Here is a 13,263-nt window from a genome sequence, read left to right on the forward strand (position 1 = left end):
CAATCTTTCTTCATCACATTCTCCCTCAGCCCTACTCTTTCCTCGTTACCGCTTTCTCTCATCTCAGTCGCCTCTGGTTGCCGAACTGTGGCCTCTGCCCAATTATGTTGTGCCTTGTTTCAGTTATGTTGTTATCATGAATTATCTGCAAAGAGACTAACTGTCCTCTATAAAATGCACAAATAAAATAACATTTAATTAAAACAACTAACTCCATGCTACAGACACCATTCTACACGTTAAAGTTTATACAAACAGGACAAACCAAGTATGAAATCACCAAGAAGTCAACTTTACAGCCCACATGCACAGATGCAGACCGCATACCTGTGAAACAGGATCAACAGTGAAGAGCATTGGTGAGAGGAAGGTCCCTCATTAAATGTGGCAGTTAATCACGCGTGGGACTAGTCAAAAAGGAAAAGTATTTTACACAGATTTCCATAGCAAGAGGCCAATACTTTTAATGGCTAGCTCAACAGATTCCTTTTTATGATATCAGTTCAAAGGAGGTATGCAACCCACAAAGTCAAAGGTGTCATTGTGGATTTTGTGGTAGAACATGATCTCATAAAAGATTAAGCCTCATACCATGTTGATCTCTTTAAATCACAATGGACAAGTAAAACGTCAGGACTTGGCTAGTCCCACATCAAGCACAGCTGACACAGAATGCGTCTAAGTGTACTCAATACTGATCGTGTAGCCAAAAACATATGCATCTGGATATCTCATGACAGTACTTTGCTTTAATTTAGTCTTCTTGGGCATACGCTTTTGAAAGAGTGTTTCAAAGCCAATGAAAAGTTTAGAGCAAACTCAGAAGCTTATGAAATCCAATAAGTCAGCCTTTATTGTTAGAAGAGCAGCCACAGGGGAACCCCAAGCTGTAGGAGGCAGACCAAAATATGAATGACAACAGCAGGCTAATGGACGAAAAGGGCTGTATTTTCATTGAAAAAACAAAGGTTAAAGGGACTTTAGGTGACAATTGCGACTCTCTGCAATGATATTGCAGATTATGGCTCTCAATCTTATGCAGTCCGCAACAGTCGCCATTCGTTTTTAACCAGGGTGGGAGGCAGGATCATTAAAATTATTTTTCCTGACTCTTCCAATTCCCTGTTTTAACTCACTAGGTCTACTTGCTCTCCACTTCTGCTCTTCTACACTCTAAAGGCCCCTTACACCCACTGCACCAAACGGCAAGGAATAAAAGATCTCCGCCAAAGAGCCCCTTCATAGGGTGCCCGTCGGGTACTGCAACGCCGACCCGACGAGAAGCATGCCCGATGATGAAGGATGACACCCAGCAGGCTGGGTGTGTGAGGGCTCTCATTCCAAAAGGAAGGATTCCCCGTGCCTCCTTTTGTTTGATACCTGTTATCTCCCCGCTTAGGATCCCGCCTTTTTACTTTTTCAAAAAGTTGCCACAATAATTTATCAATAACCATATTACAAAACAATCCTTCTAAATACACACATGAAAATGCATAATAATTATTACCAGATTTGTTTTGAAATAAAGCATTTTTAATCCAAACAAATTAAGCATGTTTGAGTCTTTAACACTCTTCAGGCCACAAAATGCAGCCATAGAACCAACCACAAGGGGTCCCTCATACTTCAGCTGAACTGAAAAGCGCACCGCTCCAGCTCAGTGTTATAAAAAAAAACTGGTAAATTATCTTAGGGTCATGCATTTAATGACCTCAGAGACGTACGTGTTTTTTTTTTTTTTTTAAACTTTCCCGGGGGCTGCTGTGCTTCTGGCAGCCTCCAACAACACTTTTTTACATGCAGAAGCAGCTCCTGGCTATTCTAGTTGCAGCAGATGAGCAACAACAGAGGAACAGAGCCTGTGATTCCTCCTCTTCACAAGACACTCTTAGGCCTCAGAGCAGCAGCAATGACGCCACTAGCCTGTACCCGTGCTTCACAGCTGCAGGTGAAAACACTCAGAAAGCACAGATAAGGAAAGTGGCATGCCAGAGAAGGTGCTGGCTGTCCTCTCCTCATTGAGGATAACTGTGTTTACCCTTCTTGGGACATGATCTTCCCACTTAGATTGTGGCCCACAACTGGGAACTTCACAGAGTATAGACTGCAGCAATCGTCGAGTCATCTACGGGCCCTTCCGTGATTATTAGTAATATTCCTCTGCCTTTGCTATCCTGGTCTTGTGAATGCCTCTCTGGCAAAAACAAAGACAAAATGTAATTTCAAACCTGCTACAGGTAAACAGGGACAGACACAGAAGGCATGCTGGCTTGATTGCAACTTCAGTATCAATTGTAATTGATCAACTGCATATATATCTACAAACTGTCCTTGCTTTCAAGCATAGACACCAGAAAAATGTATGAGTTTTACATGGAGAAGCTTGATGGTGTGAACATAAATAATGAGAAAAAACTTGTTCTGATATGATCTTATGGCACCTAGAAAAAAACGTGAATTTAAATTGAAAATTGTGTGTGATAATCCTCAATGCCTTCTGAAACCATTGTAATAATAGTCTGCCTGTGTGTCGGTTATATGAATGTGACAGACAGTTTCATAATGTTAGCTGTGAGGAGAGATCCTGGTTCATGCAAAAATGTTCCCATGCTGGAATTTAAAAAAACGCTCAGCTGAAGTGTACAACACACTTCTCAAAAATCACCCATTCTACTACCATACAGTTTGAAACATGAATAGGACAGTCCATGCTTCTCCACAGAGAAGAATGGTGTTTAAATGACATCTGCAGAGGTCAATTCAAATGTTTTTTACATGCACATAAGAGTAGAGAGGGAGAGGAGTAAAGAACTACAAGTCATGCGAAGCATGGGGCAGAAGAAAACAACACACGTTTACATCACTGTATTACAGACTAGAAGGGCAGCAGAGACCTTGATGGATCAACACTTAAGTTGGCGGGAACGAGCATCTTAGCTTTTTGCCCTACAAGAGATAAACTTAAATCTGCAAGGGCTATTGACATAGCTTCCACCTTGACTCCATTCACCACATTCTCAGAGACAAGGGAGAGCAAGCTGAAGCATAGAAAAGATCTATCCTTCATCAATACAAGGGGCTGGAATAAACTATTACATTTCCAGCACAAAAATACATTACCAGTCCATGTAGGGAAAAACATAAGAAGGAAGCGACCACAGCTATAGATTTGTCAGCACCTGCGCCAAAGACCAGGACACACTACTTAGAAAAATTCCCTTTTTCCAACAACTGCCCTGATAAGACAGCACTAATGGCGCACATACATGCATCTCGTTAGCGGTACCTCAATCACACTTACTCATTAAGATTTGATATTGAATTTCATGAATGAGGACTAAGAGCTCTGTCTGTAGCGCCGGTCTGCTATGCAAGATGAGACATTACTTACAAGTGAAAGCATACACATCAACTCGAGTCCTTTAAATCGAATCCACGAGGCATAAAAGACTGCACTTATAATATCACAAGGGACAGTTAATCAGGGCAGCTCATGTGGGATGCTGTTCGCATGTTAGGCTGACATACATTGACTGTAATAGGCCAACGACACAGATGTGGAAAATCTAGTCATGCTCTATGCCTTGCTATGCATCAACCCCAGATAGATATATAGTCTTTTTTAATCTGAAAGCATGCATAAATGTAATTCACCTTAATTGCAATACACTAACATTTTACAACAAAACCTAAACCTAATGGCACCCTGGGCCACTCATATTGTGCTAAACGGTAAAAAATATGCTGCACCGAATACACTTAATACAAGTATTCCATTATTGCATTTATATTGTTGCATTTCGAATTGCTACACTGTTGCGTTGCCATCTTCTACATTTACTGTATTGCAGGTTTTACTGCTGTGTTTTTATACCACTACCTTTGTACATTCCTCTGTGAATTGTTCACTTTCAAATTAGTAACATGATTCATATATAGAGTGTTTTAAATTCAGGAAGTCTAGTATTTTAATTGATGCTGTTTATTCATTACAGACAAATCACGTTATTTACTTTTGATTTGCTTTAGGTTTAAGAGTACATTATGAAATCAAGCAATTATTTTTCATTTGCATAAACATGCCAGAGTGGTTATCTTTTATGTTTCAATGATAAAAGTAAAGTAGGAAAGTGATTACTGACTTTACTTAACCAACCAAGATTCAATCCGAAGAAAGCATCATTACAATAAAAATAACTTACTTTTGTTCCCATTATTTAATGCTATGAAAGATATCTATTAAATATCAATTGCCATCACATGAGAAAAAAACGAATTATTTAAAAACAAAATACTGAAACTGTTGCTTGCCATAATAAGACCGCAAGACAAGTTTACCTGCATTGTGTACTACAGTCCAATAGACAATTTAAGGTCCACTTTGTGGGTTGGCTGGTAATTGGTGTGATATATACTGTACCCAGTAAAATCTAATACCACCGGGTCGGAATTCATTGGGTGCAATAAAAATAGATGTTTTTCGTCACCAAAATGAGGAATAACATGCAGGGTTTTTTGATTACTGCACCAAACTCTTCATGTCCTGGTATATACAGGGCAGGTTTCCCCCGAATATTATCTGCAGGTTTGACCTGCTGAAATGTATCTGGGGGTGCAATATTTTTATCATAAAACTCATTATTTCCAGTTGCCACACATATGGGAATGCAGCAGCCAACTCGTAATCAGGATCTTGGAGGATTCATTTTTTAATAGAACATTTTCATGACCTCTCACTGCACAGGGGTTCTGTTTAAACCTCAAGATTGCAAAACCCTTTAAACTGTTTTGCTTAGGGGGACAGTGAACAACATGCTGCGATAGGCACAGAGTTTTCGTCTTCAGACAACTCAATAATGAATTTGGACACATTCATACAACCTGAGAAGAGCAGTGTTTGATACAGTCACTTACCACCATAATGAACAGGGATTTCTATCTTTGGTCCAATTACATAATGTCCCTCTTCCAGACTATGAGCGGTGATGGTGGTCCACTGCCGGCAGGAGTGAAGCAAAAGGTAGTCATTCTCTCGTAGACCTTCTATACATTCTCCTGAAAAACAGAAGGAGTGTCGATAAGGAACAAGGTAAGACAACAGAAGCCTTTAATTTTGCACAGAAGACCAAGCCGTAGGACACAGGTCTTGGTCACTATCAAAATATACAGTTAGCAATGGGGATATTCACATACCTATTTTGCTAGTTGAAAACCTAGTTATCATACACTTCCTCCTATCATTTCATTAGATTCCCTTTATTTATAGATGTATCAATATCTGCGGAAGCCATAACAGAAACCCAGGCAAGTCCCAGATTTCCTTATATAAATCTGCACTGGGTGGGAGATCCAAATGAATTAGTACAGGGGGAATGTACAGTAGAGAAATACACGTTATTTTTTTTAGACCACCAGAAAATATTTCCATTGTGAGTAATTCCTTCCCAATACCACCTTGACCCACAGTGTTTGGTTGTTTTCTTGTATCCAATCTGCAAACTGGGACTCTCATAACGAGTGACAATGGAGATGTGCAAGTATTTCCCCCTCTTTGGAATTACAGATAACAGGGGTACTGGGATCTCCAGGATGGGGAAATCTTCAACATTACTAGTTAGACTCTAAGAGTCCATTAAGATAAGATGCATTTTTCATTTTGCCTAGGACTTGTATCTAGACATATCTTCTCCTTCTGAAATCTCATGGTTTAAAGTAGAGATCCAAGGTATTGCCTTGTATCTAATAATTACGTTGGTGCCGGTACCTGCTGTTACTGACACCACTTCTGTTAGCGAAACCACTTGTAATGAGCATTATATACAAACTTTTTGTAAAACAAGTAAGGTGCATTGATTACACATAGAAAATGATTCATAAGGTTGGTGAATGTGCATAGTTACAAATCTGTTGGTGTTAACTACCATCATGGATGCTCCCTGCCCCTCCATTGGGAATAACCTTACTTCTACTACCCACACACCTGAGCCTATTACTGTGGAACATCTGCTCCTGGTAGATGGTCTGTGGTGCTAACCTCCAGCTGCAGGAGGAAATATCAACATATATCAATTCTGCGAAATAGGAGCTGCCATTTGCAAAGGCTGAGGATTTTTTGCAGACACAAACTGGACTTGGCGGGCATGACTATGTGTGCATCGTGTCCAAAGTGAGAGATTTTACTTGCAGCTGCAGAAATTTTATGTAATGGAAGGAACGCGCAGGCAAAAAAAAAGGAAATGGCACTCCCAACGTGTTTAAAGGTTCATCACTCTAGAACTAAAAAGTATGCATTAATAAACCTTCATCTTATTGGAAGTAAAGCAAGTTCTTGGACAGAGAGATATAGCTGCGATAAAAAAAATGCTAAAAAAAATGCCAGCAAATGTAAGTTAATGTGCATGCTTGACAGTCAACTTGAACTAACTGTGAAACACTTGAAATCTTTTACTAATAGCAGTAGAAGAGCGGGAGAACTCACATTTACCTCAAGCAGCTGCAGAAAAACCCCTCTCAAATTAAAGCATTAATAGTGCGTTGTAATATTTAAGAAATATTTTTCTTTTGATCCTCTTACTTTTGGTATGAGGTCATTATTTCGTTTTTGAAACAATAACAGCATACTTTTGTCAGACTGCATTCGCTCTGATATAGTAACTCGTTAAAGATGAGACTCGACATCATGGAGCCCTCCTTTTTAGGTCTCGGCGTCAACGCGCGGAAGCGCGTCTCCGCCGAGATCTTTTGTCAGCGACTATGCTTCCCAGGAGACAGTCCCGGCCGCGCGCATCCTTCGAGGCGATTTGTAACTGGAACGCGCGCTGTGGCCAGGCGCTGTCTCCTGGGAAGCGCAAGCACCACACACGCATGCGCATACACACACACACAAGCGCCCATGCACGCACGCACATACATACATACAGAGACACCACCCCTGACACATACACACACGCGCGCACACACACACAAGTGCACCGAGGCCCCCCCTGCCCCCCCGCCGTCACCGTCGCACACATACATACACACACACACACGAGCATACACACACACACACACGTGCACCAATCCCGCTCCAGCCTTTTGGAACTTACCTTACCTCAGCACGCGGCGCCCAACCTCCTGCTGGCGCGGCCCCGGGGCTCTACACCGCTCACAGGAGCCCCGGGCCGCAATGACTCCGCCTGCCTCCTCTTCCGGTCTGAACGTGGCCCCGCCCCCGTCACAGGCGACCGTGCCTGACTTCCGGGGCGGCCGCGATACTAAGAGACTGCTGGGGACAAAGTGTGGTCTGTGGAGTTACAATGGCTGCAAGCAAGGGGTGAGTGTGAAAGTGCCGACCTTATTTATGTTTAATGATAAAAACAAGGTTAAACTTAAAAATCTGAGTATCTATCACACAGAGAAGATGGGATGGGCAGATCTACAGCACAAAACTCCTAAAATGCAAACGTGTTAAAGAAGACCCATAGAAAGCAACAGGCTGTTCACATACACTGAACATCTGCCTGTGATAAATGCAATATAAACTGTGATAAAACTGCATTGGCGACACCCCAATATGTGATGGGGTTGAATTCCCAAACTCGGGGCCATGAGTCGAGGAGGTTCTACCCCATTGAGGCCGAGTTCGTGTCAGTGGGACACTACCATCTCATGGCCTAGGGTTCGGAGGTTCCTGCTTTTAATGTACATTTTCTTCCCTTGTACACTATCAGGATGGAATTTAGCTATCGTGCATCCCAGTTAAGTGATAAGTGAGTTATGTATGCATACCTTAATTACTGGGTTATTTGGGAGGGTGCGCGCGCCTGTGAGTGTGTGTGTGTGTGTGTGTAGTATGTGTGTGTCTTGTTTTCTGGAGACAGATCAGCATTGAGCGAAAACGCTGATGCAGTGATTTATCTGAGCCCTTTGTCACACCCGAGAGGCCTTTCTCGCTCTCGGGGTGTGCAGTGTGCACAGCGGTGATGGTCACAGGCGCGGCTCCGCCAGGGGGCGTCGTGCGGCGCAGCCAGCTGTAGCATTTGATTAGTGCCTAAACAATAGCGATGCGGGCCACGAGCGGTTATTTCGCAGAACAAAGATGCATTGCAGATTGCTTTATGTCGCGTCCATTGGCGCTTATTATGAGAAGTGTACGGGCCTGACGGAAAGTAATTGCTTTCCGCCGGTGTTTTGGTTGGCTGCCGTACATCAGGTAGCCTGTGTTCTCTTTGTATTCACGGGCGGCTTGTACAAGAGAATGGGCGGATTTCCCACAAGGGCATTCACGCTAATTAATTTAGTTATCTCAAGAGCTTAACAAGTTGGAGCCCATGCTGGCCGAGTAGCGGCGTTCTTCCACAGTACAATCACTTCATGGTATTTAAGATTAAGCGATGTTCCTTCCCCATGCGAACGAGCTCACGTGGTCATCTCTGGGTGCGTCTTCGCTTCCCTCGGATTCTAACAGGGAGGTGTCCGCTTTCTGTATTTTTAGTGGTGAGTGGTGAGTGCAGAGTGGTGAGTGCAGAGTGGTGAGTGGAGAGTGGTGAGTGGAGAGTGGTGAGTGCAGAGTGGTGAGTGCAGAGTGGTGAGTGCAGAGTGGTGAGTGCAGAGTGGTGAGTGCAGAGTGGTGAGTGCAGAGTGGTGAGTGCAGAGTGGTGAGTGCAGAGTGGTGAGTGCAGAGTGGTGAGTGCAGAGTAGGGAGTGTGCAGAGTAGTGAGTGTGCAGAGTAGTGAGTGTGCAGAGTAGTGAGTGTGCAGAGTAGTGAGTGTGCAGAGTAGTGAGTGTGCAGAGTAGTGAGTGTGCAGAGTGAGTGTGCAGAGCAGTGAGTGCAGAGCAAGTGTGCAGAGCATTGTGTGCTGTAGAGTGCTGTGTATTGGCAATGTTAATGACAATGCCCATTTATTTTTGATTTAAAGAAAAAAAATGTCATGAGCAATGCCAATAGCTCTACCTTTAATGATGCCGAGACCATTGCATTGCAAATGCTTGTCCTGTTTGTAGGTGACAAAGGTCACTGTATCGATTTCCCTCCCTTGCACTGCGCAGGAGGAGACAGGGTTACCTTTTGTTAATTATTGGCCAATGTGTGCGGCCGAGGTAAGGATAAAATCCGACGAGCTTGCTAGTAAGGCAATATGGATTTTGTATCAAGGGCCATGTGTTTGAAATGGTCTTAAGGCCAGCTTGCTAAAAGCAAAAGGAAGTAATTCACACAATATTCGAGGTCTGAAAAATTGTTCCCATGCACATAATCCTTATTGGGGCAACGCTTTTGAAAATGTCACATCATTAACAATAAGTCTGAATCACAAAAGCAAATACGAGCTCGGAAAGGAGAACAACAGGAACACTCATTTACAGGAGTACTCATGTTCATGCTCTTTTAATGCGTTTGTGAATCCGCCGCAAAAGTTCAACTACCTATTAGTGAAAGAACAAATAGACCGGAGACCATTGTACCTGCACTTATTGTATATGAATATTCCCTGATTATTCTCCTTTTATTCCTGTTTTAGGGCCAATTCAGAAAGGTGTGGAGGAGTACATATTAGAGTACAAGAAAAGTACTGCCCTATATACTCCAAAGTGCTTTTCAGTCGGTTTTAGGAACACACACAAAATGATTTTAAGTTGAAATCATAACGTGCTTTTTATCTTTATCCATAACACACATGCCACATGAACCAGTTTTTAATAATCTTGTCAAAAAAGATTGTTATAACAAATCTTTTGTGGCAACTCATAATCATCACCTGACTTTATTTTGGTTGTAAAAAAACATAAAACTACACATAGCAGCATAAGTTTAAAAATATGGCAAAATAAAAACAATTCAACAAGCAGCATTACATGAGAATTCAATTTCCAGTTAACAAGAAGCTTAGTGGGGCCTCTAGCCAAAACCCTATTATCTAGCAGCTGTTCACATACAAAAACAAAAAAGTCACTTAAAATCACTGAAAAGGGGCCAAATGTCTATTAGAAATGGGGTCTCTAGTTGGCAGACATAGGTACCTTTGTCCAAATAGGGACCCTTGCTTCTAGTCAGGGTAAGAGGGATACATACTTTAGATAACCCCTGCTCACCCCCTTGGTAGCTTGGCATGAGTAGACAGGCTTATCCCAAAGGCAATGTGTAAAGTATTTGTACCAACACTCACAGTAACACAGTGAAAAAACCACAAATGGACACCACATCAGTTAAGAAAAATGAAATATCTTTATCTAAACTAAACAAGACCAAAACGACAAAAACCCAACGTACAGAAACTCAGTAGAATGTCTTTAAAAATGTTTGAACAGGGCTTTGGGACCTGCTGAGCACTTCGCATCTCCAATATGGCACCCGTCCATGCATTTCAGGAGGCTCTCCTAAGGGACTATGCCCCTATGGATAACCTACCAATAGTGACGGAAGACAGAATTTTATTGTTCAGGCATGACAGTGCCCATTACCTCCAACCACGGAATACAGTTATCATACCAGTTACTCCCCCCCTGCCTTTTCCATTATTTATTGTCACTAATATCTAATAAGGACAATATCCCCCCTTTATGACAAAATACGCCACTATAATGTAACCCGGTTTAACTCCCCACTCTAAGATGGCGCCCACAGAGCTTCCCGCGACCAGAACTCAAACCACTCTTGATCCGGAAGTGCTCACCGAGATGAGTACACCTCCGGACAAGCACCACGGGGAACCTGTAAGACGCTGATCGCAGAGACTTTCCGCCCCAAGGCTTAAACGCCGATTGTTAGGTATAAGCATAGCTAGATTGTTAGAGAGGCACTACATGTACTAACGAGGCCGACCACCGCCATGTATTGATAACTTTCCCATTAATCCTAGATTTTTCCTAGAAATTCGGACACCTTGTACTTTAGATAGACCAATTTACGGTAAGCGTGCCTCCAATCACAGGCCTCTCCTGCCCTCCCACGTCGTTAGTCACTTGGATATGCCTAGCCTCACAACAACCATTATCTTCCCAGTTTAATATTTATTTATCCCTCTTTATGCATCCGCCACATCGGTTGCGCAGGGTCTGGAAAATAGACTTTTTATCTTGACACTCGCTCAGCCATTTTGTACTTTGTATAAAAGTAGATCTGTTATCTTGTCATTCACTCCACCATTTTGTGCTATACCGTTCATGACTGACCTTCTCTCTGTATCACGAACACTCTAGAGCTCCACTTTTGTCCTGCCACATTCCTGCACGGACACTCACACCATGATCATGCTTTGGCATGCCAGAAACTAACCAGCCCATGCTCAACCAGTCGGACAGGGAGTTTCTCAGATGTTTATCGTCCTCACCCTGCACACTAGACCCTGCAGGCATCCATTAACAGGCCTATCCCTGCTTGCTGTGTAATCATACCTCTTGCCTGTGCCCCGCAGGGGTCCAAACAACTAACATGTGTGGACTTATCTGTATAAACATGCTTTTCTTCTACACCCTGCAGGGGCCTCAGCGCTACCACCTGTGCTTATCAGATTGACCTCTGTGTACTATGTTATTATAATGTTTTGCCCATGTCCTGCGAAAACCCCCAAAAGCTACTCAACTGCTGATCCACCAGATTGACCATTGTTTACCAATGCAATAAAGTATTATTAGTACAACATCCTTACATGCCTAGGGCAAGATAGAGGGTATATAAGATGTAAAGTAAGAACATTTTGCAGACTACCTCCTCAGGCAGCTATGGTTGTCTGTTGCTGATGCTCTCTCCATCTCATGAGATTGTAATAAATATCCTTTCTCTCCGTGCTCCAGAGTTGGTCTCAGTTTGTATTCCGGACCCGTGCACTATAGGGTGATCCCTGCACCTTTTGGGTGGTCCCCCAAAAGACCCCCAAAATTCACAATTGCCGCCCAAACGTAGAGACGTGGTTGCCCGGTCGAGGAAGTTGAACGGATGGTAGTGGGGCATGCCTACATGAAAAAGACCCTCGTAGCCACCACCCGACCTTCACTACATCCGAAAAGACCCCGCAAGTGGCTCCGGTCCAGACTCGGGCCCTCGATAAGACTTGGACGATCTTTGCAGTGAAGAGACCACCTGGAGAACGAGATAAAGAATTCTGGTAGGGTTTCTGATTTGCAACACCTTTTTGTTTGTACTTGGTTTTGGTTGCCTGGTGTGTTTGATTTCACTCTTTGCAAAGATTGAAGATAAACGGGTAGTGTGGACTTTTTGTTGGACCTTTGAAATTTGTAGAGATATTATTTCAACATAGAAAAACATGCCCGTACTTGGTAAATCCGTTTGATAAGGTTGTTGAAGCCACCTTGTTTTTAGTATTTTAGTTATCCAGACTTGGTATTTCGATATTTGCTAATAACGAAAGTTAAGTGGGTAAGGTAGACTATTTGTCCAGTTTTCAGAAATTTATAGAGACGTTTTTTAAGAAACTAGAAAAACATGCCTGCATTTAGTAAAGTTTACACAAATGGTGTTGTCACACCTCTTGATCTCAGATATTGGAGGAAAGTCAGCCGGCTCCCCCGGAGGCTACCCAGAGTAGAGAAATATACATAAAGTACAGTATTTCCCCTATGAATGTACAGCACATTTAGGGACAAATACACGTCAAAGGATAGGGATAATACCTGGCCAAAATATGGCTCCTGCGAACCTCAGAAAATAAAGACAGTAGAAGCTCAATCACATGGGCGCAGATCTAGACAATCCATGTTTGATTCCTGGGAGTTATGGAAGAAGGAAATTATAAAAAGAGAGAGGAGAGCTTAGGCCCGACCCCAGAAGACAGTATGGCGGATTCACAACAAGAGAAGATGGCTTCAAATATTGCCTGTCTAGATAAAGAACATTGACTAAAATGCCTCTGGCCAATATCCTCTGCGATGTACCCCCTTAGTACGATCAGACCCCGATGAGGACGAATTACTCCTACACCCCCCTCCCCCCCCCCCCCACCTTCACTTGGTGAGGTTGCTCTAAATTCAGGGTCTCCAACCTCTTCTGTAATGAGAGATTTACATTTAATGAAAAACGACCTGACCTACTCATGTTATGAAAGTTGAAATGGTGTCCACTTCAGCCAGGATTAAATTAATGACCACCATATGCAAGATTACCAACAGGGTTCATATTATTACATCAGGCGGGGTTGCCAGCAGCAATACTCCTGGCCCCAAGTTCATGAGAGTAATATTAGGTTTGCCCAACGCCAGATGATTTTTCATTAATTTCATGCTGTTTAAATAATGTCAACCATTTCTCTCCAAACATCAGCTTATGAG

At 42.7% G+C, this 13,263-nt stretch overlaps 1 protein-coding gene across 2 annotated transcripts in view; it reads right to left on the reverse strand.

Annotated features, from left to right (window-relative positions):
- GAREM1 (GRB2 associated regulator of MAPK1 subtype 1) overlaps positions 1-13,263 on the reverse strand; it is a 519,813-nt gene that overhangs the window by 294,826 nt on the left and 211,724 nt on the right. Inside the window, exon 2 of one of the 2 annotated variants that reach the window (XM_086965694.1) lies at positions 4,915-5,055. In XM_086965694.1, the coding sequence (XP_086821820.1) occupies positions 4,915-5,055 (141 nt within the window). Of the gene's footprint in view, positions 1-4,914; positions 5,056-13,263 lie in introns of those variants that run through there. The other variant, XM_086965695.1, reaches the window with a different exon arrangement.

The sequence above is a fragment of the Lissotriton vulgaris genome, chromosome 4_1 (assembly GCF_964263255.1).
Source record: "Lissotriton vulgaris chromosome 4_1, aLisVul1.2, whole genome shotgun sequence".
Taxonomy (NCBI): domain Eukaryota; kingdom Metazoa; phylum Chordata; class Amphibia; order Caudata; family Salamandridae; genus Lissotriton; species Lissotriton vulgaris.